Source organism: Podarcis melisellensis (genome assembly GCF_964234715.1).
Source record: "Podarcis melisellensis genome assembly, chromosome: 10".
NCBI lineage: Eukaryota > Metazoa > Chordata > Lepidosauria > Squamata > Lacertidae > Podarcis > Podarcis melisellensis.
In genome coordinates this window covers 9,811,548-9,838,105 of record NC_138542.1, presented here as the reverse complement: position 1 = coordinate 9,838,105, position 26,558 = coordinate 9,811,548, and the positions used below count along the sequence as shown (strand labels likewise).

General features: G+C 44.1%; 1 protein-coding gene across 9 annotated transcripts in view; it reads left to right on the top strand.

Moving 5' to 3' along the window:
* Positions 1-26,558, top strand: part of PANX2 (pannexin 2) — a 38,663-nt gene that overhangs the window by 4,356 nt on the left and 7,749 nt on the right. Inside the window, exons 2-5 of one of the 9 annotated variants that reach the window (XM_081927731.1) lie at positions 11,490-11,546; positions 13,814-13,861; positions 16,228-16,424; positions 24,924-26,375. In XM_081927731.1, coding sequence (XP_081783857.1) covers positions 16,397-16,424; positions 24,924-26,375 — 1,480 coding nt within the window. In that variant the 5' untranslated portion in view covers positions 11,490-11,546; positions 13,814-13,861; positions 16,228-16,396. Of the gene's footprint in view, positions 1-11,489; positions 11,547-13,813; positions 13,947-16,227; positions 16,425-24,869; positions 26,376-26,558 lie in introns of those variants that run through there. The other 8 variants (XM_081927729.1, XM_081927730.1, XM_081927732.1 and 5 more) reach the window with 8 other exon arrangements.

The following is a 26,558-nucleotide window of genomic DNA, read 5'->3' as shown; positions in this document are numbered from 1 at the left end:
CAGGAGCAGACACCAGGTGAATCCACTCTGGCTCCAGAGGTGGTTGAGGACTCAGTGCCTGCAGGTGAGTCTCCCCCTGGGTCCAGTAACCCTTCAGCCTCTCCTGAACTGCAGAGGCTCAGGGCAGAGAGGCGAAGGGAACTGGTTTCTCCCAGGAGGAGTGCTCGCCTTAAGGCCAGGAGAGGTGGGTCTCCTGGGGGCCGGGACTGCCCCTGGCCTCAGAGAAGATAAAGGCCAGTCAGCCTGGTCCCAGGTTGCGGGAGCAACGTTGTTGATGAGCTGTTTCGGCCAGCATCCAGTCCTGTTTCCCCCAGAGTTCCTGTCCTTGCCCGGCTTCCCGCTGTGGACCCCGCTTCGCCCGAGGAGGACTGTCTGCCGACCCTCAACTCAGGTCCTGGACCTCGCCCCACGGTAACCTCGCCCCTGAACCAGCACAAGGTGTGTCGTTTGCCCTCCTAAAAGTGTGACATCATACCGGGTTCATGAGGAAAGGGTTAGCTAATTGTAAAATGACTAACCAATGGGAACCCAAGGGGCAGAGTTAACTGTGTATAAGGTTTAAGCACAGAGGGTTTTTTGGAGAACTTAGAGTTAGGCTGGTTGAGAAGACAGTCTGGAGTTGGAAGAGACAGAGAAGATAAGTCTGTGGGTTGGGCTAGTCTGATGTGAGAGAATTTGTTAAGAGGAGTCAAACAGCTGAGATAATCAGTCAGAAGGTATTAGGAAAGTATAGGCTGGTAAAGAAACTAAAGTTAAGATACTGACAGGAATATTAGCTGAGAAACCATAAACTTGTTAATGTTTGTAAAGTAAACTTGGGGTATTTTTGGTTCACTTTTAACAACTGTCTGGACTAAGTGTTTTACCTGAGAGTAACGGGTTGGCGGCAGTGGGGAAGCAAGCACAGTGGTGGCACAGGGATCAATAGACGGTTAAACATCTGGGGACCCTGTGTGATCACCACACTAGGTATCTCGGTTTTGCCTTCTGGGTTCCTAGCGCCCCTTGCTCCCTTGACACCTACTTTTCTGAGCGGAGGAGCGCTTTGGTACAGAGGAGCATTCGGTCACACGAGCTGCCTCTCACACAGAGTCCAGCCCAGACACAGATTGATTGATTTACTTGTTAAATTTATATTCTGCCCTATACCCGGAGGTCTCAGAGCGGTTCACAGAAAAGATTACAATATGTAAAATTAAAATTTTAAAAAAACAACCAATGAACACCCCCTCCCCCAAAAGCCACATTTTAAAAAAGTATAGGATGTCAATCAGGTCAACCAAAGACCTGGTTAAAAAGGAACATTTTTGCCTGGTGCCTAAAGGTGTATAATGAAGGAGCCAGGTGAACTTCGCTGGGGAGAACATTCTATGGACAGGGAGCCACTGCAGAGAAGGCCCCGTTCTCGTGTTGCCACCCTCCAGATCTCTCGAGGAGGGGCCACATGAAGTAGGGCGTCAGAAGATGATCTCAGGGTCTGGGTAGGTTCATATGGAAAGAGGCAGTCCTTGAGGTCTTGCGGTCCTGAGCCGTTTAAGGCTTTATAGGTCAGAACTAGCACTTTGAATTGGGCCCGGAAACTAGTTGGTAGCCAGTGCAATCGGACTTTGATTAGTGTAATATGCTCAAACCGTCTTGCTCTGGTGAGCAACCGGGCCGCTGAATTCTGCACTTGCTGACGTTTCTGAATCGTCTTCAGACGCAGCCCAACATATAACACATTGCACTAATCTAACCCTGAGGTTCCCAGAGCATAGACAACAGTAGTTAGGCTATCCCTGTCCAGATAGAGGCATAGCTGGGCCACCAGTCAAAGCTGATGGAAGGCACTCCAGGCCACTGAGGCCACCTGAGCCTTGAGCGACAGCAAATAATAAATAAATAAATAAATAAATAAATAAATAATACCCCACCCATCTGGCTGGGCTTTCCCAGCCACTCTGAGCGGCTTCCAACAGAAAATTAAAATACAGTAATGCATCAAACATTAAAAGCTTCCCTAAACAGGGTTGCCTTCAGATGTCTTCTAAAAGTCTGGTAGTTGTTGTTCTCTTTGACATCTGGTGGGAGGGTGTTCCACAGGGCAGGTGCCGCTACTGAGAAGGCCCTCTGCCTGCTTCCCTGTAACTTGGCTTCTTGCAGTGAGGGAACCGCCAGACGGCCCTCGGCGCTGGACCTCAGTGTCCGGATAGAACAATGGGGGTGGAGACGCTCCTTCAGATATACTGGACCGAGGCTGTTTAGGGCTTTAAAGGTCAGCACCAACACTTCGAATTGTGCTCGGAAACGTACTGGGAGCCAATGTTGGTCTTTCAAGATCCAGGAGTACCCCTTCCTCCTTTAGGGGAAGTGAAACCCCATCAAGAGCAAGCGACCTCCCACCCATCTGGTCTAGGGAACCACCCACTAACAGTGCCTCCAGTTTGCTGGCTCTCATCCAGTCCATTATCGAGGCAAGACACTGGTCCAGCACTTCCACTGCCTCACCTACAGTTGCAAAGGAGACACAGAGCTGTGTGTCATCAGCATACTGCTGACAACGTACTCTGAACCTCCAGATTCCCTACCCAAGTCTTTGGGTATTGGCCTTCTTTTGCCCTTTCTCTGCCCTGTTACTGGCACACGGTCTCCTTGTGGTTTGGTGTCGTTGCCCTGAATTCTTACAAGCGGTCCCCTTCGTCATGACTCTTCGTCATAACATGTCCTTACCTATGCATCAGCCTCAGAAGGCCCCCCGAAGGCGCCGGAGTTGGTTTTAGCTCAAAGGATTTCATGGCAGGCGGATAAAGCACAGTAATCACTTGTCATCACTGGAACATAAGAAACTGGATTAAGACGAATCAGACCATTGGTTTATTTAGCTCAGTGCTGACTACACTGATTGGCAGAGGTTGTCCAGGGTTCCAGACTGCAGTCCAGGGTGGATAAAAATCAATGATTTTTTAAAAGAAAATCAAAGAAACAGATTTTTGTTATTTAAATCGGATTTTTAAAAATTTAAATCAGATTTTTAAAATAAAATGCTTTTGGAGGAAAAATCTTTATAAAGCTAGTTTTCTATTTAAGTTACATTTTCATAAATAAGGAAATAAGGATTTGTTTTAAGTTTTTCATATGTGCTAAAACTCAAAGTTTTGTTCTAATTGTTTAACCACATCAGTTAACAAACATGGATACGTATGCTATAATGTTATTGTTTTGGTTAAATAGATTGTTTAAATTGTTGTTAAGGAAATGATTATCTTTCTCTTTCCAATAAAGCACAGCAGAAAAGTTGTCCAAATATAAATAGTTAACTTAATGAACCTTACAATAATTTCATAATTATCTGTCTATGTATTTCTAATAGTATAACCAAATTAGTAATCTTTGATATAAGTGTAAAAACTACTCTGAAAATTTATTATTCCAAAAATGAAACCTTCATCTGGTAAATATTAAGATTATACCAGGAAGAATGGGTCTTTCTGTAAAAACATGATTTAAATCAAGTCTTACTGACTAGTGATTTAAATCATGATTTTAAATCGTGATTTAAATTGATTTGATTTAAATCAAATCCACCCTGCTGCAGTCTGTCCTATCCCTTCCTGGAGATGTCAGGAATTGAACCTGGGACCTTGTGAATTCAAGACTGATTCTCCACCACCAAGCTATAGCCCTGCCCTTATTGATTTCCTCCATATCTGTGTACACCTTCAGGCATTCTGAAGGATTCCAGGTTCCCCCTTCCCACCTTTTGCTGGAGGATATAGAAATGCAATAGGCTGCAACTATAAAAGGGTCTCTTTTCTTTTCTTTTCTTTTCTTTTAAGTGGCAATTTCCAGAGGGATAACTGTGCAGCTAAAGCAACCAAGAGTCTTGTGGTAACCTTGAAGATTTAACACATGTATTGCATGTCGAGACCCCAAGACCACCCCCTCGTTGATGAATAAGACACAAGGACACAGATATTAGGCTAATGTTATTGGGCAAATTTAGGCCACATCTTTATTGGTTACAGAATGTGAGCAGTATTGGCTTAGGCATTGGAATTGACCCGACTATATCTGACTCCTGCCCGCCATGCAGGGAGTCCTGTAAGGGTCAACCACCAATAGGGGGAGCCCCATCGATGCGAACCAACTTGAGCTCCCTCTGGGTTCCCGACGAGGTTGTGGATGTTAGTTTCTGTGTGTTGCCACTGCGCAGTGCTCTTGGAGTCACAGGACTCTGTTTACATTCCTGGGATTCCAGATCGTTGGAAGTCTCACAGAAGACAGGAGACGGATGTGATGTCACTGGTTTCCTGTTCCTTTGTTTTTCGGTTGCTCTCTGCTCTCACAGAGAGAGGGTGTATTTCTTTTCTGTCTGCATAGCTTAGTAATAAAACCCTTTAGCCATGTAGCTCAAACTTCTCATCCTTCCCTGTGCTGGATACTCTGAGTAATAGGGAATGTGCCTGGAGACTTATCAGAGGCTCAGGTCGTTAATCACGTCGGAGGCAATTCCGGAAGAGTCGCTCGGTCGAGCGCAGCTCCGACAGTGTCATGGCCCTAGCCCAACCCCGGACTTCAGAAAAGATCCACACCCCAGATTCCTTTAACGGGATACCCTTAAGCTTGGAGGGGCAGTGATGGCCACACCTCCCCTCCCCCACACAAGATCAACCAATGCCTAACCGCCAAACCTTACAAAGTTGTGACGATTGCTACGAGGTAGGCGAAAACCCAATGGCCCATGCCAATTTGCCAAGTGGAAAGATTCCTACCAGGCCCCTCAATGGCGACCAACCGGGTCTATAGCAAGGCCAAATTCGAAACCTGAAAATAGGGAGGGAGGGCGGGAGATTGAGGAAGTGAGCCAAGAGGAATCGCTCTGGCTCACACCTCAGTTTAAATGGGGCCCGGCCACGCCCCCCAGCCAGCGGATTGGCTGGCAGGCGAATGACATGGCTGGGAACCTCCGGGGGATGTGGGACTTCATCCCCCGCCCCCAGAGGGGAGTGGGTGGCCACATGGTCCACCGCAACTCCTCCCCACTGGGAAGTGGAGTGGATTTGTGGTGTAAGTGTGGTTTCATTTTCGTCTCAACGCCACTTTGAACCTTGTTTCTGCTGTGTGCTCGCTAGGTCACCAATCCGCAATGTAGGAATAGTAATCCTGGTCTCCCTTTCAAGGCTGTTGTAGGGATTACAAGATAATGTACAGAAAATGCAAAGTGTCCTTATATCCCTCTAACTTTCTGAAGCTATTGTATCCATTGCAAACAAGGCAGTAGCTTTTTGAACATGCAGTATTAAATTACTATCAGAGTAACTTCTTATTTCTAAAAAAAATAATCATATGAACATGAAATATAAATGTATTTGCGGATATAAGTCTATAGTTAGAAGAGCTGAGTTTCCAAGTGACCATTTAGTACCGGGGAATAGGGTTGGCTGGAAACAGCAATGGGATATGATATGGAAATTATTGTCTCTTTGCGAATAGCTATTAATGTTGTGTGAATCTGCATTGAGGCATTTAAAAGCAATACGTTTTCAGCTTGAATGACCATAGCACAAACACCCCCAAGCTTTTAGAAAGTGAATCATTCAGCCCACTGAAAATTACTGATTCAACACATTGTTTGGGTTTGTAGTGAAACCTTTTAGGTGCTCACATTAATCCCTTGGTTGGTTTTTGTGGGGCAGCAGCGAAGATAGCAAAGTATCAAGAGTTAAGTTGTGGGGCCTTCCGTTAAACCATTTTCCGTCGATGTAAGAACATGCAGGCTTCTGAACTGAAGAAAAACGTAATAACTAAAAGATATGCAGCTTTCTGGCAGCAGACTGAGTTCTGGTTTTATTTAGGATGCGCTCATATTACAGCCTTTGAGCGCAATGTAGTTGTTTTATTCATGGGGAATTTCACAGCTCTTTCCTTCCAGCTGCTCACATCAGCACGGCTTCATTCGGGGCAGATTTGTTTCTGCTTGTACACACACTAAGGGGGCATTGGTGGGGCAGGGATGTCTTTACCCCCCACCTCAGGCATGTCCAAAGTCCGTTTCGGGGGCTTAATCTGGCCCGCTGGTCGGTTTAATCCGGCCCCTGTGGCAGTTTATTTCCTGGGGTAAAATCCTAAAAAAAAAAACCACCTCAACAACTTCAATTCTAAAAAAAGGTTAACAACTTCACGGTCCTTCGCTTCATCAAATCTGGCCCTCTTTGAAAAAAGCTTTGACAGCACTGCTAGCCTAGGCAAAGGTGTTTGCACCTTGCCTAGAGATGAATTAGGAACGGCTCGCTGTGGAAGCTGCTTTGAGAAACATCTCAAACTGTAGCATACAGTCGTACCTTGAATCCCGAACACCCTGCAAGTCGAACGTTTTGGCTCCCGAATGCCGCAAACCCGGAAGTGAGTGTTCCGATCGGTGAACGTTCTTTGGAACCCGAACATCCGACGCGGCTTCCGATTGGCTGCAGGAGCTTCCTGCAGCCAGTCGGAAGCCACACTTCGGTTTTTGAACATTTTGGAAGTCGAAAGACTTCCAGAACGGATTCCATTCGACTTCCGAGGTACGACTGTATAGTATAACCCCAAGACTTGACCATTGTGATACTGAAAGACTGAAAGACTCCAGCTGGTACAAAATGCTGTGGGTAGGCTGTGACTATCGCTAGTATGTAAGTTTCTTTAAAACTTTTCAAAAGCTGCACTAAGATGTCCCAACTCATTGTTTTCCCCTGGAAATATTAAAAAGGACTCTTTAAAAAAAGAGTGTAAAATCGCTGTAGATTATAGTACAGTGGTACCTCTGGTTAAGAACTTAATTCGTTCCGGAGGTCCGTTCTTAACCTGAAACTGTTCTTAACCTGAGGTACCACTTCAGCTAATGGGGCCTCCTGCTGCCGCCACGCAATTTCTGTTCTCATCCTGAAGCAAAGTTCTTAACCCGAGGTACTATTTCTGGGTTAGCGAAGTCTGTAACCCGAGGTACCACTGTATTGGGTTATAAATCAACTTTCAATAGCTGGAATGCTTGGCCCTCAAAATTAGTAGAGGAATTAGAAGCTCCAAGCAGAAAATTATTGCCTCTAGCTTTTTGTTTCTTTGTTGAGTGTTGGAAGGGCCTGCAGAGAATATTGAGTGTGGCATCCTTCAGATAGCCCATCAAAATGTGTGACTCTGGCATGGTGGCCGGAACAAATTGACTGACCATTTTCAGTTCCCGGGGACAAAGTGTTACAAGCAAATAAATAACATTCCGGGCACAGAGCAGCTTCAGCATAGGAGCAGCTGGCGCAAACATTCCCAAAGGTAAAGATGAAGTGAACATTTTGTTTTCCTGTGCGCCAGGACAAGCAATTGAATTTGAGAGGGCAAAGGTTTGAAAACAATTAATTGCCTAAGTGGGCATGGTCCAGTTTTCATGCACAATTAATGCCGGCAAATTGTTGGGCTTGGCTCTGAACTGTAGCAACATTTTAGATTTGGTGTAGAGACATTAAGAGGGAAGTGCGCTTATTTCAGGAGCAACATCATGCTTTTGAAAAGATACTGCTTAATTATCCAGGGGCTATCTTCTGTACTATCTTCAGTACAGTGGTACCTCGGGTTAAGTACTTAATTCGTTCCGGAGGTCCGTTCTTAACCTGAAACTGTTCTTAACCTGAAGCACCACTTGAGCTAATGGGGCCTCGATTTCTGCTCTCATCCTGAAGCAAAGTTCTTAACCTGAGGTACTATTTCTGGGTTAGCGGAGTCTGTAACCTGAAGCGTATGTAACCTGAAGCATATGTAACCCGAGGTACCACTGTATTTTTATCCAACTCCTTATTGCATCTCCATTGTTAATCACCCTTCTATATCTATGGCGCCATTGAGGAATATGACCACTATCTGTGAACTGCCCTGTGATTTTCGGATGGAGGGTGGTGTCGTCATCATCATCATCATCAAATTATATGCCACCCTATACCCGGAGGTCTCAGATGGTTCACAGAAAAGATCACAATATATAAAAATAAAAACAATAACCCAATAACCCCCTCCCAAAAGAGCCACATTTTAAAAGGGTATAGCACATGCTTCCTCAACCTCGGCCCTCCAGATGTTTTTGGCCTACAACTCCCATGATCCCTAGCTAGCAGGACCAGTGGTCAGGGATGATGGGAATTGTAGTCTCAAAACATCTGGAGAGCCGAGGTTGAGGAAGCCTGGTATAGCATGTCAATCAGGTCAACCAAAGGCCAGGAAAGGTTTTGCCTCGCATCTAAAGATGTATAATGAAGGAGCCAGGTGAACTTCCCTGGGCAGAGCATTCCATAGACGGGGAGCCACTGCAGAAAAGGCCCCGTTCTCGTGTTGCTACCCTCCGGACCTCTCGAGGAGGAGGCACACGAAGGAGGGCCTCAGAAGATGATCTCAGGGTCCGGCTAGGTTCATATGGGAAGAGGCAGACCTTGAGGTATTGTGGTCCTGAGCCATTTAAGGCTTTATAGGTCAAAACTGGCACTTTGAATTGGACCCGGAAACTAATTGGTAGCCAGTGCAGTCGGACCAGGATTGGTGTAATATGCTCAAACTGTCTTGCTCCGGTGAGCAACCTGGCCGCTGAATTCTGCACTTGCTGAAGTTTTTGAACTGTCTTCAGATGCAGTATATAATAATAATAATAATAATAATAATAATAATAATAATAATAGTTAGACATTTCACTGCCAGGAAAGCCTCATAATTAGCTGACTTTGTGATTGCCCATATTTCCCAGTTTTCCAAATTCACTGGGTTGCCCCTCACATAAATCCCTATGGGTGCTATCCAGTGCTATCCAGACTTCCATTCTGACCCTGCAGATTTGTGGTGGGTAATAGTAGAGTGGGAAATTCAGGTGTACCTTCATAATAGTCACAGCCACACACTCCTTCTAAGATTATACAATAAACTTACAATTATACATTGTAATTAGGTAATCGTTGCAATGATCAATGTATATCTCCATGTGTGTCGCCTTTCAGTTAGCTCTGTTCTATGTGCGTACATGAGTAAATGGTTTGGGGTATTTCAATATCTTCTTTTGGAATGACTTCAGTTGTATTTTGCTTTAAGTACTGTTGTACATTACAAAAAAATTGTACACCATTCTCTTGAAACCTAATTTCATGCAGGTCCTGCTATCTGCACACTCACTATCCAAAAATTCACTTACCCACACGAAAATAATGATGGCCAAAACTTGCTATACACTCCACAGATTCACTTATCCAAACAACCAGTTTCCTTACTTCCTTGTTCGTTGCGCTTTGCTGGTCGGCTACAGCCATTTTTGGGCAGAAGCAATGGAAAGACAGTGGACAAATCAGAGAGCAGAAGCCTTTGGACAAATCAGTTTTCTACTTTTTCTGGTTAGCTGCAGCCATTTCAGTAAGAAAACACAGAAGGGGTAGAAGGAAAGCAAACAAATCCCGCATTAGAAATATTTCCATAGGAAACAATGGAAATCGTGGACTCGTTATATGAACACTTGCCTAATGAAAGGTTTCTATGGAATGCATTGTGTTTGGTAAACCGGACCTGTGTGTGCTTGTGTTTTCATTGTTCCTAAATGGTTAGCTCTGGAGCATACAGAAAAACTGTGTGCTTTCTCCAGAGTAACCCTAAGAGCCAATCCTGAGTGTCTGGTACTTTTTAGGATGCTGGAGGCAGGAACCATGCTAGGACCAGGCTGCAGAAATAGAAATGGATCTTGGACCCCCTGCAACCCAGGACCACTACACCTCTGTTGACATCTGTGTTTTAGGACACACTTTCAAGTTGCACAGTGCAACAGTGAGGGCCGGTTACATGCCGTATACTTTCCACGCACTGTAGAGCAACGGTCTTCCAACTTGGTGGGTTGGAAGCCTCTGTTGGGTCACAGTTTGGTCTGAGGTGGGTCACAACTGCGGCACTATTAACATGCAAGTATACGATGATAAATTAAGAAGTGGCTCCCCAGATGGGTACTTGGTTCTTGGGTTTGAAAAGGAAGAAGACTACTGCTATAAAGCTTCCTAAAACTTGCCCCAGAATTGTATACAATGCACGGGGGGCGGAGGGCTTAAAGCAGACCAGTCAAGGTGGGAAGGATTCCCTCCAACGTTGAAAGTTTGAAAAACAGAACTTTCAAGCCAATAGTTTCAATATCCAGGATTAGAGGATCTCTTGTTTCCAAATAATGGGACGCAGGTGGCGCTGTGGGTTAAACCACAGAGCCTAGGACTTGCCGATCAGAAGGTCAGCGGTTCAAATCCCTGTGACAGGGTGAGCTCCCATTGCTCGGTCCCAGCTCCTGCCAACCTAGCAGTTCGAAAGCACGTCAAAGTGCAAGTAGATAAATAGGTACCACTACAGCGGGAAGGTAAACAGCGTTTCCATGTGCTGCTCTGGTTCACCAGAAGTGGCTTAGTCATGCTGGCCACAAGACCTGGAAGCTGTACGCCGGCTCTCTCGGACAATAAAGCGAGATGAGCGCCGCAACCCCAGAGTCAGTCATGACTGGACCTAATAGTCAGTTTCCAAATAGTGTTGAGATTTGACTTGCTTCCAGATCTTCTCATCACCTGATACACATTTCCTGTCTTGCTTTCCCCCATGGCAAGAGCAGCAAGGAAATAGCTAGGAACGGTTTAATGGTGCAATCCCGTGCATGTCTACTTGGAATAAATTCAGTGGGATTTCCTCTCAGGTAAGGGTACATGGGACTGTAATCTAAGTATTCCCATAGCCTAGTATGAAGACTCAGTGCATCATGGAATATATTGCCAATTAGGGATTGGAATGGGTTCTTTGATTGTTTATGGCCAAACTTGGCCCTCCAGCTGTTTTGGGACTACAACTCCCATCATCCCTAGCTAACAGGACCAGTGGTCTGGGATGATGGGAATTGTTGTCCCAAAACAACTGGAGGGCCAAGTTTGACCATGCCTGGCTTATGGGGTTCTTGCTCCAGTTTTTTCAATCTGTTGCATCTTTCTGTGGACTGCTGTGACTGTGGTTTCTGAATGTGGAAGCTGCTCGCTTGTGTCTGGGTTCACGGGGCTTGCAAAAGGAATGATTCATCACTGGATCATGGGACGGTTTCATTTCGCAGCAGCCCTGGCATCTGAATGAAAGGAGGAGGGGTTGTTAACCTCCACCGCTGGTTACTCATCTGGAATTACAGCATCTCTCAGATGCCCTTTAAGAGGCTTAAGGATAGATCCTTTTCAAAGGGTAGCTTATATAATATTGAGTTGTATATTTCAAAAGTGATAACAGTATCTGACTTGCAGCAAAGATTGCACTTTTCTTCTTCTATAGATCCTCTTCTCTTCCCCCAAATATTCCAGTTGGGTTTTTTTGTTTTTAAGACAGCAGAAAAGCCAGGTGGCAGTGTACAGATTAATCCATAGCCCTCTCTTTGGCTTTCTCATGACAGCCGCTCAAAATGGCTTGATTACACCCAAATAAGCTCATGAATACTGTATTTTTCTGTCTCTTAGCAGTTCCCCACTGCAGCCCTCCACCACTCTCCTGCTAAAGAAGTAATGGAGGAGACAGTAAGTTATATGACTGATGAGTCATTTTCGGTCTTTTGTTTAATCCCCAATATGTAATCTCTCCTGCTTAACTTGTACTTTTCAATGTGTTAAGTTTAGTACATCTGTTTGAATGGGGCACCTTGACCAACCCTTGGGTGGGAGGGTCACATATTGGCAGTGGACATCCCAAAGTCTCATGTACACACACACACACAGGAAAACAGCCTGCCCCTCCTCATCTGAACTGTGTTTCAAAATTGTAGACTCAACCCCCAAACTGGGGGTTAGCCACCCCAGAATTAAAATATAGTATTAAGGATTTCCTCAATACTGGTAGTATAGCTGAACCTCAGATATTCCTATTCACTCTCATGCAGACTGTTCCTATGCATATTTACTCAGCAATCATTCATGACCGTCTCAGTGGGGCCGGCCTACTCCCAAGTAAGTGTTTGATATAGAACGGCACCTTCAGTGGACTGATCTTTTAGAAGAGAATTGATGAGAAAGCTCAAGATCTTTCCAAAACAATTTCAGTGTGGCTCTATATTGGTTACCTTTCTGGTTGCCAGAGGTATGCAGATAGACATTGGGTTAGTGTCTGACTTAATCACACTCAGAATAGATGCATTGAATTCAGTGGACTTAGGTCAGAATACAACCCAGTGTGTTACTGCTTATACACATCCAAGGCAGCCCCAACAACTTAATAATAATTAATAATAATAATTTACTACTTATACCCTGCCCATCTGACTGGGACTCCCCAGCCACTCTGGGTGGCTCCCAACAGAATACAGTCTTACCTTGGTTCTTGTATGGAATCTGTTCCAGAAGTCTGTTCGACTTCCGAAAATGTTAAAAAACCAAGTCACAGCTTCCGATTGGCTGCAGGAGCTTCCTGCACTCAGTTGGAAGCCCCGTCAGACGTTTGGCTTCCCAAAAAAAGTTTGCAAATTGGAACACTCACTTCTGGGTTTGCGGCATTCGGGAGCCAAAACGTTCGACTCACAAGGCGTTTGAAAACCAAACATTAAAAACTGCCTTCAGATGTCTTCTAAAAGTCAGATAGTTGTTTATTTCCTTGACATCTGATGGGAAGGCGTTGCACAGGGTGGACGCCACTACCGAGAAGCCCCTCTGCCTGGTTCCCTGTAACTCCACTTCTTGCAGTGAGGGAACTGCCAGAAGGCCCTCAGAAGTGGACCTCAGTGAACATCACTAAAACATGTTAAGATGTCATGCAACCTTCTCCATCAAACCTATTCAAAAGAAAATTAGCTAAGTAAGATGAAGATTTTGATTTGTGGCGCAAAATATCCACAGATTTTGAAATAATGATTTCCAGATCTGTGAAAGGACTGTGATGTAATCAAACAAGTTAGAGTTGGGGCTCCGCCATCCCCAAATGATAGCTGTAGCTTTGATGTGTGCTAAAATTAGACTTTGGATCTCTACAACGGCTGATTTTCGTTAAAGAGCAGGATGTGAGCCCTATTTAGTCTCCTTTCCCCATACAGAAAAGGTCAGGAAGAATCTCAGATAATTTGAATGTACCATGGAGTTTTTTAATTCCTGTGTTCCTTCATCTCTCTCTTTTTTCTTGAATGCCGCCGTGACATTGAGAAAACGAGATCAAAAGAGTTTTCAGACTTTTATGTTTGACGTGTTCCATAAGGTCAGCAAGAGAAGAAAAGCCACATTGGTTTATATCCAAAGCTGGTACAACCACTTCGCAGAAGTAGCACGTATACAGTTTTATGTTCTTTACGTAAGCCAGGATGTAAAGAACCACACAGATATTGCTGCACACCTGTTTAGGAACTTGAACGCTTCCAGAATTTTGAAGGACCAGGTTGGCTTTCAAAGTTTTGGTCCCTTTCATCAGCAAAGGGCTGGCTGGTGGAGGGGACAGAATGTGGCCAGCCTATAAGCCAGATTCTCAATGTGTCTAAGAGATTGATTTATTTTGTTCCATTTATGAATTGCTGCCTTGTAAAACACGTGGAAGCGATTTAGCAATAAAGCATTGAAAACGATTTCATATACAACAACACAATAATTTCAAATCAGATACGGGGTAGAATAAAGATGTGCGCAATCTGTTCTTTCAACAGAGGGAACTTGGAAGCCTAGTTAAGATTGAAGGGGTGGCAAAGAGCATATAGCGCCTTTGTCCCTCAGACCCCACTGAAGGGTAGGCTCTTTTGATATTTGAATGAGTTTCATTTGCCCCCAACTAAACTGAAAAAGTCTGAACCCGTAAACCTGGTCATTTATTTCAGAGGAACTCTCGCCCGTGAGCTGTGTTCTGAATCATGGCATAGAGAGAGGTCTGTATTTAACTGTGCACATTGTGGGAGAATGTTTTCTCAAGAAAGCGGTGTTTGCCACTGAGGATACTTCTCTTAACCAGAGGTACTATAATTATATTTTTATTAAATTGGGGGGGGGGGGAATACTTAGAACGAATATCACCACCACTTCCTAGTTGAGATTTCATCCCAAACTCTTTTTATGATGTATTTTGTTTATATATATATATAAATTTTATGTTGTGAGCCACCCTGAGATTGCCAGACGAAGGGAGGTATACAAATCTAATTAATATTAATAATAACACAGTGGTACCTTGGCTCCTGAATGGTTTAGTTGGCGAACAAATCGTCTCCCAATGCCACAAACCTGGAAGTAAGTGTTCCTGTTTGCGAACGTTTTTCTGAAGCCGAACGTCCGACAGGGCTTCCAGCTGAGTGCAGGAATCTCCTGCAGCCAGTCGGAAGCCGTGCCTTGGTTTTCGAACGGTTTCAAGAATCGAACGGACTCTCAGAACGGATTAAGTTTGAGAGCCACTGTACATGAAAAAACATAAAGGTGGCACACAGTTGTAGTAAATAAAACAATTGCACACACCTTTATGTTTTTCCACCTATAATATTGTTATTTTACGTTATTTTAATTTAATTAAATTAATTAATTTAATTTGTATACCACCCTTTGTCCGTAGATCTTGGGGCAGTTCACAACATAAAATTACAATATAAGAAACACAAATTATGTAACAAAAACAAACCACTAATCACCCCTCCCAGAACACATTTAAAAGGACATTGGGTGTCAGTCATAGCTGTCAACTTTTCCCTTTTCTTGCGAGGAATCCTATTCGGAATAAGCAAATTTTCCTTAAAAAAAGGGAAACGTTGACAGCTATGGTGTCAGCTAGCCAAAGGAACTTTTTTGCCTGGCACCAAAAGGTGTATAATGTAAGCACTTGTGATGCGAGCAACCAAGTCACCTGATTATTTGAATCAGCGTTGGCCTGTCTTGGAGACCATTGGTCATAGGCAGCATTGGGATCAGACCTCAGCAGTGATTGAGCCCAGACAAATGTCTGGGAGAAGCTGGCCAGCAGAGATGCATCAGTACTGTAGGATAACAGCTCAGAGGTTTAAACCAGAGGTGATCACAGTTCAGGTCCAAATCAGTAGCCATGAGATGTATCCCAAATGTTGGAAGATTGAGCTGGATCTGTGGCAGCCTTGAGTTTTAGCAGTTCGTCTGGTTTTCTTAGACAACAAAGAAATCCATGCCTATGAGGAATCAAGCTAGTGGTTTCCTTGCTGGCGACAGAGAAAAGGAAGCCCACCCCTTAGCTCTCCCGTCTCCACCAACCCTCTCAGTAGAAGGCAATTTTTCAATTAGCTTGCTAAGTAGAACACGTTTCTGTGCTGGCTGTTGGGGGAGAGGATTCCCTCCATGACTGGCATGGAAACACAGGATATGAGCCTCCGGGCAGATTCCACAAGAGTATTGAGGGGCTAGGCCAAGGATGAGAAAGTCGTGGCCCCACAGCTGTTTTTGGACTCCAACTCCCACCAGTGGTCAATGGTGAGGGACAGGAGTTGTAGTCCAGCAACAACTGGAGGAGCAGATTTTCTTCACTTCTGGATTAGGAAAAGCTAGAAGGGCTATCGGGATGCAGGTGGCGCTGTGGTCTAAACCACTGAGCCTTGGGCTTGCCGCGCAGAAGGTCAGCAGTTTGAATCCCCGCGATGGGGTGAACTCCCATTGTTCGGTCCCAGCTCCTGCCCACCTAGCAGTTTGAAAGCACGTCAAGTGCAAGTAGATAAGTAGGTACCGCTCCGGCGGGAAGGTAAACGGCCTTTCCGCGCACTGCTCTGGTTCGCCAGAAACGACTTAGTCGTGCTGGCCACATGACCCGGAAGCTGTCTGCGGACAAACGCCGGCTCCCTCGGCCTATACAGCGAGACGAGTGCGCAACCCCAGAGTCGTCCGTAACTGGACCTAATGATCAGGCGTACCTTTACCTAGGAGGGATATCGGGCAATGGAAGGCAGCAGTGCTCAACCAGACGACTCTCAGGAACCAATCACCTGCTTTGGCCCCTGCCGTCTTCTCAGAAAGCACAGCCTGCAAAAACCATGACTCTTGCCTATGAGTGGCTTAGCAAGAAGTGGTTGCCAAACATGGCGTCAGAGTCCTCGATTCACCAGTTCATGGTGCATTTCATTTGATGATACATTCAGTGGCAGCCATTGTTTTTGTAACAATTTGTGGATTTGCATTTTTAAAAATCACCTGGCCCAAGTGAGGAAAGCTGATACGTTTACTTGCTGTCAAACAAAATATAACGAGTTTTATTTAAACTATTTTAACCGATTTATCATTTCTTTTCCAGAAAGAAGAGGTTCCGGGGACATTGTTCTTTTAAGCTGATTCACAGGAACATTGCAATGCCTGCTTTTCACTCAATTAAAGGAATCAAGGAATTCACATGTTGTGTTGTATTTTTGTTCAGCTTAGAAGAGCGCTAGGAGATTTCTTTCTGGGCACAGTTGCATAACATTATGGTACAATATGGGCACGGTCTAACAGGTGTGCGCTCTTGTGCAGCTCTCTCATTTCAGCCGAGTTTGCACATGCAAAGCTTTGAGTGGATTGGAAACAATGTCCTATGTGGAGCCTGTTATTCGTGCACAATAGCTCTCTCCATTAGCTGAACCCGCTGTGCTTTCTCTCTTTGTTTTTCACGCTGAGGTCTGTTGTTGCAAAGGTCAAAGAGCCCGACTTTCAGTATTACCTAATGCCGTAGAATACGCTCAAATCCAAACGATGAATGCCTGCTTATTATGAAGCTGCATCTATCGGAAAACAAGCACTTTCAGGTAGCATGATCTCAGCCGAGAGGAGTTGTGTGTAGAGAGCCAAACTACTTAACAGTTTCTGGGCATTGATTTTGCTGCTGCTGCTGCGCTGTTTTCAAAAGATGTTATCACTTATTCTGGCCTCCTTGTTTCGCTGTTTCCAGCCATGTCAGTCTGTTGCAGAAAAAACAGCAGTGTCTTGCTTCGCCACATTTATTACTGCATAATATTTATTACAACATCTAAAGGCAACCCTGTTTTGGGAAATTTTTTAATGTCTAATGTTTTACAATTATGTGCTTTGAGCCGCCCAGTATGGCTGGGGAAACACAGCCAGATGGGCGTGGTATAAATAATAATAAAATATTATTATAATTTATACTTTTTTGAGATCTAGAATCGCTACATCAAGTGTGCTAAATATTATCCTCAGCAGGAATATGGAGGAGTGAGTGTGTGTGTATGTGTATGTGTAAAAAGTGAGGTCAGGAGGAAATTAAAATGCAGAGTTTTCAGTCTGTGACAATTAAAGCTTACATGTATGCAAAATAAGCAGCCTAGTGGCCAGAAGCAACTGATGATATAACAAGCATTCCAGCGTTGCTAAGGCACTTAGCTTGCCATATGTTTTCTTGCTTGATCTTATTGATTTGAATGAAATCCTGAACAAGGTGGATTAGCAATGCTATAACCATGGTTCACACCTACATGTTCAAAACAGGGCAGCTGACGTTTAGGATTAGAGAGTCCCTTCTCCTAGATCAGGGGTCAGCAAACTTTTTCAGCAGGGGGCTAGTCCACTGTCCCTCAGACCTAGTGGGGGACTAGGTCCCACAAATAACCCAGAGATGCATTTTAAATAAAAGCACACATTCTACTCATGTAAAAACACGCTAATTCCCGGACCGTCCGCTAGCCGGATTAAGAAGGCGATTGGGCCGGATCCATCCCCCGGGCCTTAGTTTGCCTACCCATGTCCTAGATGGGCAACGCTCCCAGTTGATGAGCCCTATCTGCCCCTACCAGGACGCGGGTGGCGCTGTGGGTAAAACCTCAGCGCCTAGGACTTGCTGATCGCATGGTTGGCGGTTCGAATTCCCGCGGCGGGGTGAGCTCCCGCCTTTCGGTCCCAGCTCCTGCCCACCTAGCAGTTGGAAAGCACCCTTAAGTGCAAGTAGATAAATAGGTACCGCTTTATAGCGGGAAGGTAAACAGCGTTTCCGTGTGCTGCTCTGGTGCCGGTTCGCCAGAGCAGCTTCGTCACGCTGGCCATGTGACCTGGAAGTGTCTGCGGACAGCACTGGCTCCCGGCCTCTAGAGTGAGATGAGCGCACAACCCTAGAGTCTGTCAAGACTGGCCCGTACGGTCAGGGGTACCTTTACCTATCTGCCCCTACAGCATATGCAGAAACCACCTTCTTGACCGTGGACCCATTACTGGTCTCATCAACTCAATCCTCCTGAGCCTGTTTCCTATAGAGAATTAAAAGAATTCTGCTTAACAACCTGCCTCATGGCCATAGCCAGTGAATCAGATTCCCATGCAGATGAGTGAGGGGGATCTGGAAGTCTCCTTGATTTCCATGCTGACTGCAGAGAGGAAGAGAAACCAATTCTTTAGTCTGTCTCTCCTGCACCAGCCCGTTGGGTCACCCATCCACAGAGGCATACCAGCCCATGTCAACACACTGCTCTCAGCTTGCCTCTTTCCAGTCAGGAGGTGAACTTGGAACAGCAGCTCACCCAGCAACACATTAGGAATGGGCTCGCCTTCTTACTCTTCCATTCTATATTTATTTTCTATAAAATGCCTTGTTGGTGTTAGTTGGGAGCATATTTTCTTTTTCTTTTTTTTTTCTTTTTTTGAGGCCCAAATTCCCCACTATAATATATAAATTTTTATTAAGTTTTTCTTTAACAAATAATTTTGACAACCATGTTTACCAATTTACAGTTTTTGAATTTCCACCAGTACCTCCTTCAATCATCCATTTTTCATATCTTTACACATTTTCTATGTAGTATTGCCGATTTGATAATAACCTTCCATCTCAGTTTCTTTCTTACAATATACCTTGGTTTATCACAAAGCCTCTTTAAAACCCACTAGCGTTGTCTGTTCATCACATACAGTTTTCAGATATTCCGTAAACTTTCCCCAGTCCTCAATGAATTTGTGATCTTTCTGATATCTAATTTTTCCAGTCATTTTATCCAATTCAGCATAATCCATAAGTTTCATTCTCCACTCAGTCAAGGTCGGTAATTCCTCTTGCTTCCATTTTTGGGCCATTAGTATTTTTGCCGCTGTAACTGCATATTGAAACAGTTTATAATCACATCTTTTTATCTCTCTTCCTGTTATTCCTAACAAAAAGGCTTCTGGTTTTTTAACAAACGTATATTTAAACATCTTTTTCAATTCGTTGTATATCATTTCCCAGAAACCCTTTACCTTCTTACATTCCCACCACATATGAAAAAATGAACCTTCTTTTTCTTTACATTTCCAACACTTATTACATGTTTTATACATTTTTGCTAACTTTACGGGTGTAATATACCATCTGTAAACCATTTTTATAATATTTTCCTTTAACACCGTACATGCAGTGAATTTCATATTATCATTCCATACCTTTTCCCAATCATCCAATTGTATATTATAACCAAAATCTCTGGCCCATTGAATCATGACCGACTTTATCTCCTCATCTTTTGTTTGCCATTCCAAAAGTATTTTATACATTTTTGACAATATCTTAACATCATTATCAATTATCTCCTTTTGAAATTTCGATTCTTTCTCTGTAAATCCCCTCTCTTTGAGGTCCATTTTGAACCTTTCATTTACCTGAAGATAATGGTATAATAGTTGGGAGCATATTTTCATTCAGGGGGGGAAAGACAGGTAACCAGCTTCGTTTGAAAAGTATAGATAGCCATGCAGGTCCAGTAATCCAAAATTGGCAGCGAGATAATAACTCCATTTTGAACACATGACTATGCGCAGTGAGAAGTTGTACTGGGGTTGTGTGGTTTAAGCAGGTGAGGTGTAATGCTGCAAATATATTTCTTTATACTAGCAGGGTTTCCCATACGTTGGTCTCCAGCTGCTTTTGGACTACAATTCCCATCATCCCTGACCACAGATCCTACTAGCTAGGGATGATGGCAGTTGTAGTCCCTTTCTTCCTTTTCCTTTTTTGCAAGTGATTGCCTTCACTTGATGTTGAATGATGTTGAACAGCTTGCGCTAAGTCATGATGAGACCTACTACCAAGGTATTTCAGGAACTGCTTGCCGTAATATTGTCAGGAAATGTATGGGATGTAGAGGTCATTCGCACAACACATCTCTTCATGTGTCCTGTGACGGGAGTCACTCTGTTTCCAGAAATCATACAATATGAATCAGCTGAGGCAGCTTCTTACAGAAGGCTAGCCTTGATATGACTTTGTCCTATATGGTAGCCTGAGCCATGGTTGTGTGATCACAATCCACCAAAATGTGACAGTCTTTGTACTTTCAGTATACATCTTCCAAAGCTAGATGTTAATAGCATTGTTTTAGGAGCTCCTTGCCAGGGCACTGTGAATAATTTAGCCCATTTCCTGCATTTAGTAAAGGAGCATCTGTGAGCTGTTATGAGTACAGAATAGACTCACCCATGCAGATCCCTTGCCCAAAACTATTATTGTGTCATTGTATGCCACAGTAAATTTCTCCCTAGAGAACGCTTGAAAGCAAATATTTGCAGAATCCTTAGCGGCAAACACAAATATTCAGATGCAAAAAATAATCTTTGGCAGTGCAAACTACATAAATGAGGCAAAATTAATTGCAGCCCTATTGAAATCAGTTAGACAGACCCTCCCACACAAGTGAAACAAGGCATTTCTAACTGAATTAATACTTTTATAGCACATGCAAAAAACCTATCATTACTGCAAGTGGAACTTACGGTATATGGAGGCTTGTATATTGTCGACAGTCCTTGTGTTTCTGTGCACTATCTGAGTGCGTTGTGGGCAAACTCACGCATGGCAGGATCCCATCGATAGGAGTTGGTCCCATGCCTGAGTGGCTGAGAACTGACTTTACTCCCACAACAGCATCATGAAGTACAGAACTTTGTCTTTGCCTATACAGTGGATGGCAGACATTCACATATGTAGGACAAATTAAAATGCTTTGTTTAAGTACATTTCTGGGGTGGGAGGAAATCTCCATTCAGCCATAAGATTTAGAGTCCTACTCTTAAATGGTGTCATAGTTACAGGATTTCTGTTAGCCGACTGGCTGGTTGCTCTCCCCTAGTGAGAACTTTTGTATCAGAAAGGGCTTTGAGATCCCTGGTTTAGTGGATTGCAGAGGCTATGTTTTAAGTTAGATTCTAATTTCTGATCGTTTTAAATTATTGTAAGACACTAACGGAGCCTGAATTGTCTAAGTCAGGGGTCAGCAACCTAAGGCCCATGGGCCGAAAGTGGCCTGCAGAGGTCATTTGACCAGCCCATGAGCCATCTCCAAACTGAGTTGCCCGCTCACGCACTGCGCTAAACCAGTGTGGCATGGGGACTCACTTCCAGAAATTGCATCTGTACATGCGCAGATGCCAGAAATTGTGTTGACGCAGACACCGGAAATGCGGGTGGGCACGCAATCCAACCCATGGAGGGATCTCCATGGGACTGATCAGGCCCAGGCAAGCTAAACCTTGCTGACCCTTGGTCTAAGTTGTCAAGATTTAAAGTTAAAAATATGCCTCCCTGAAGGATAAGTGTGTGTTTGGATTCTAGATCACTCGATATCCATACTGAGAAACGTTGGTTGTGTTGAGATATAACCATGGTTTAGTGTTACAAAAATGAACCTAGCCTTCCTTTGGTGTGGTAATGAGAAATATTGATTGAGAGCTTCAGCTTCTGTTTTTACCACAGGTTAGCATGTTCTCTGAGCTACGTCTAATCTTTTAACTATGTTTAGTGGAAACAAGTCGGCTTCATAAAGTCTGGTTTGAAGATGGCTTGTTTCCAGTAATCATAGGTTAAAAGTAACCACAGTTTGCCTGAGTTCAGAAGACACAGCAAGCTGTAGTTTACTTAAAATGGGAGTGAACATTTCCCAACCCTTCCTTCCAGCTGTACCAGAAAAAAAGGGAGCACACAAACCTGAGAGGAGCCCGTCATAATACTTAACGGTAGTTTAGTGCTGCAGTGAAACCAACCCATTATGTACCTAAATCTATATTTTAATTGGGTTCCCAGATGATTTACAGGACACCGGACAGCTGCATCTACATAGAATGTATATAGCCAAAATGGGGCTGATGGGTTTCTAAAAATCATAGCTGTTGTGCTTTTCTCCATATAGAAAATGTGTGGTGTTCACCACAAAATGTCTTGGTGTTCAAATTATAAGGGAGCACTTTACATTGATCATTAGCTTGCAGCAGTTTCCCTTGGAAACATAGATACAGAAGGAAGTAAAGCTGTTGGCTATCATCTACCCTGTCTCGTGTTTTATAATAAACAAACAAGCTCGGGACAAGTTATGAATAGAAGTTATTCTGTTACCCTGAATATGGTGTTCGAATCCAGCATGCTTTGAGGGGGCTGCCATACTGCTAAATTCACAACGGGCTGCGCATTGCTTTGGAATATGATGCGTTGGGATACGGATTCTGTACCCTTTCCCAATGGGCTGTGATTTCAAGACAGGCCAGATTAACTGTCATAGAAATATACCATGGGATAGTCTGGTATTTCTGGTAGTATCGTTGTCTGAGAACATCTCTGTATAGAGATTGGGCCTCTCCTTCAGGACTTATTTTTAGAAGCTCCAAAATTTAGAACACAGCAGCTGTTCCTTCAGCACATGAGAGGTCAACAACCGCCATGGTCCTAGATGCCTTGATAATTTTAAAATACCTTTCTCTGTCTGAGTACATTCAGATACAGATCTCACAGAGAAGAATCTGGACACAGCAAAGAGAATGTAGGACTTAAAAATGCTGCTCAGCATTTGAGCAGCCAAGTTCTTTGAATATATTGTTGCTGAATAGTCAAAGCTTCTGTTCCATTAAGTCAGGAGTGTGGAACCTCCAGTCTGCAGGTCAAACGAGGGTTCAATTTTGGCCCATGAGGCCGTTTCCCCCCCAAACCACACCTACCTGCCCTACAGCTTTTGTCATATACGACATCAGGTGTGGCACAGGTAGAGATGTGGCTTCTAGTGCACAATTGGTAACCTTAAAGTCCACTCCCGATGGTGCAATGGCAAGGAGAAGCTGGCTTCAGCTCTGCTGGTCCATCAGTTGGTGGGTGGCAGAGCCAAAGTCTGTTAAATTGGCTGTGCGAGCCATCCCTACAAGCAAGCCTTGCATGGTTCTTTGAAGTCCTGACTTTGGAACGTCAAAGCACCCAGTCACCTGATAACATGCGAGGTCAGGGGGTTGACAGGTATGGAGTCCCTCCCGCCTGCCAAATTTGGCTTGTGACGCTAAAAAAATGCAACCTGTGCTGCTAATAGAAGTACAGTGGTAACTTGGGTTAAGTACTTAATTCATTCCAGAGGTCCGCTCTTAACCTGAAACTGTTCTTAACTTGAAGCACCACTTTAGCTAATGGGGCCTTCTGCTGCTGCCACGCTGCCGGAGCACGATTTCTGTTCTCATCCTGAAGCAAAGTTCTTAACCTGGAGCACTATTTCTATTTCTGGGTTAGCAGAGACTGTAAATTGAAGCGTATGTAACCTGAAGCGTATGTAACCCGAGGTACCACTGTAGTACGACTCGAGCAACACGTTGGCGACTAATATACACACAATAATTACCAAAATAATTATACATTCTTTATCAGTCTTCTGAGAGAAATATACAAAACCTTATGCAAAGCCACAGAGACTTGCAAACTACCCAACGTAAGATGAACTTACAGTGTCTGGTTTCAATGGATTTTTCAAATGCTTAACTCCCTCTTTTGTTTTCTTTATTTTTTTAGGTAAGTTCATGAAGATACCAACATATCTTAACATTCATTAACATCTATCTACAACTTCACTAGCATCTCTCGGTATTGTGAACAACACCAAACTTACCTTTTGTTGGTATCTTCATGAACTTACTTAAAAAGATTTTTTAAAAAAAGATGGAGTTAAGTATTTGAAAAATCCATTGAAACCAGACATTATAAGTTCATCTTAGGTTGGAAATTAGGCTTGTGAGGCTAGGATTTGATAAGGAACTGACCTTCAGGACCAGAAGGTTCCACCACACCTGCTTTAAGGATTTCAAGGAGGTGGGAAAGTTCTTTGGCTTTTTACTCACTGCCCCTCCTGGATTTTGACCTGCTTCAAATGGGTTTTTAAAGAAATAATAATAATATAGTAAACCTGCTTAGTCACGTGTTCTTAAAGAAATGTATCTAGTCTTTGAAACAGTAAGACTGCACCTGTTCAAGGAGAAACGCAGCACAAACGCAGGTGGTGCTGTGGGTTAAGCCACAGAGCCTAGGACTTGCCAATCAGAAGGTTGGAGGTTCGAATCCCTGCTACAGGGTGAGCTCCCATTGCTCGGTCCCTGCTCCTGCCAACCTAGCAGTTCGAAAGCACGTCAAGGTGCAAGTAGATAAATAGGTACCGCTCTGGCGAGAAGGTAAACAGCGTTTGCGTGCGCTGCTCTGGTTCTCCAGAAGCGGCTTAGTCATGCTGGCCACATGACCCGGAAGCTGTACGCCAGCTCCCTTGGCCAATAAAGTGAGATGAGCGCCGCAACCCCAGAGTCGGCCACGACTGGACCTAATGGTCAGGGGTCCCTTTACCTTTACCTTACCCTCGCTAATTGTATTGCTGTGGCATCCTGTTCATTTGCTTTCCAGAGCACATTATGGTTTACATTGGAAATCTCCCCCAAGACAACTGCTGCAAGTGTTAAATGATATTCCTAGCTCATGTTCATCCTTGAGTTTTCAGGTTTACAGATTCCTCTGTAAACTGCCTAAGTTTAAGAGCTATGATCTCTATGCAGATCTATGGAATGTAAAGATTTATGTCACGATTAGGAAGACCGAGTTGGCCATGGCAATTAGATTGGTGCAGTTCTATGCTCGTTGATGCTATTTTAAATATGCAGTAGACGAAAATTGATATAGTTTATGAAATATTTATTTTGCAGAGCTTCTTTTTGTAGGTTAAATGCACAGCAGTGACTTTTCTCTCTGTTATACAGAGGAACCCATATACTGTTACACACCACACAACTTCACCCGTGACCAAGCCTTGTATGCCAGAGGATACTGTTGGACAGAACTAAGGGATGCCTTGCCAGGAGTAAATGCCAGCCGCTGGCCCTCCCTGTTTGAGCATAAGTTCCTTCCATATGCCCTGCTGGCTTTTGCTGGTATTATGTACATTCCAGCTCTTGGCTGGGAATTCCTGGCCTCCACCAGGCTGACTTCTGAACTTAACTTTTTGCTCCAGGAGATAGATAACTGCTACCACCGAGCAGCCGAAGGCCGCGCGCCAAAAATCGAAAAGCAAATCCAGTCCAAAGGCCCTGGGATTACAGAGCGGGAGAAAAGAGAAATAATTGAGAACGCGGAAAAGGAAAAGAGCCCGGAGCAAAACTTATTTGAGAAGTACCTGGAGCGGAGGGGACGCAGCAATTTCTTAGCCAAACTTTACCTTGCGCGGCACCTGTTCATCATATTTTTAAGTATCATCCCGATCACGTACTTGTCCACCTATTATGCCACGCAGAAGCAGAACGAGTTTACGTGTGCTCTGGGGGAGCCTCCCGACAAAACGAGCAGTTCAAAGTTGCTCATCCGGGTGAACTGCAAACTGCCGTCCGTTCAGCTCCAGCGCATCATTGCCGCGGTAGACATTGTCCTCCTCTGTTTCATGAACCTGATTATCCTCATCAATTTGATCCACCTCTTTATAGTCCGCAAATCCAACTTCATCTTTGACAAGTTGAACAAGGTCGGCATCAAGACAAAAAAGCAGTGGCAGAAGTCCCAGTTCTGCGACATCAATATCTTGGCTATGTTTTGCAACGAGAACCGGGACCACATCAAATCGCTGAACCGCTTGGATTTCATCACCAACGAGAGTGACCTGATGTACGACAACGTGGTGCGCCAGCTGCTGGCGGCGCTCGCTCAATCTAATCACGATGTCACTCCAACCGTGCGCGATTCCGGGATACAAACCATTGACCCCAGCATTGACCCTGCGGACATCGACCACAGCGAACCGCTGGTCATTAAGCGGCCCCGGAAGAAAATGAAGTGGATCCCGAGTTCCAATCCTCTTCCTCAGCCGTTCAAAGAGCAGTTGGCTATTATGAAGGTTGAAAACAACAAGCCTGAGAAGCCCAAGCCCGTGCGTCGGAAAACGGCGACGGACAGCCTGGTTGCCCCTTTGCTGGAGGCCAACTCGAAAAACTCTCAGCCGTCTTCAGCCCACAAAAATGAATCTGCCGCCCTCTCTGGCACAGGCAATGAGAAGAAACATACGCGGCACTTCTCCTTAGACGTTCATCCGTATCTACTGAGCAGTAAGAAACCCAAGCCGGAGATTCAACCTATTACCTCCATGGCAACATCCAAAAGCCAAGGGAGTGGATTTTTAAGCCAAGAAGAGAAAGTCATCGTGCATGTCGCTTCTTCCCTCAAAGGTAATAATAATAAACAACAATAATAAAATTTTATTTATATCCCTCCCTCCCCAGCCGAGGCTCAGAGTGGCTAACAACAGTAAAAATAATACAGTTTACATAAAATCATAATCATTTAATTGAAATACATTCTAAAATCAATTCATTCTAAAATCAATTCAGAGTCAAATTAATGGCAACCAT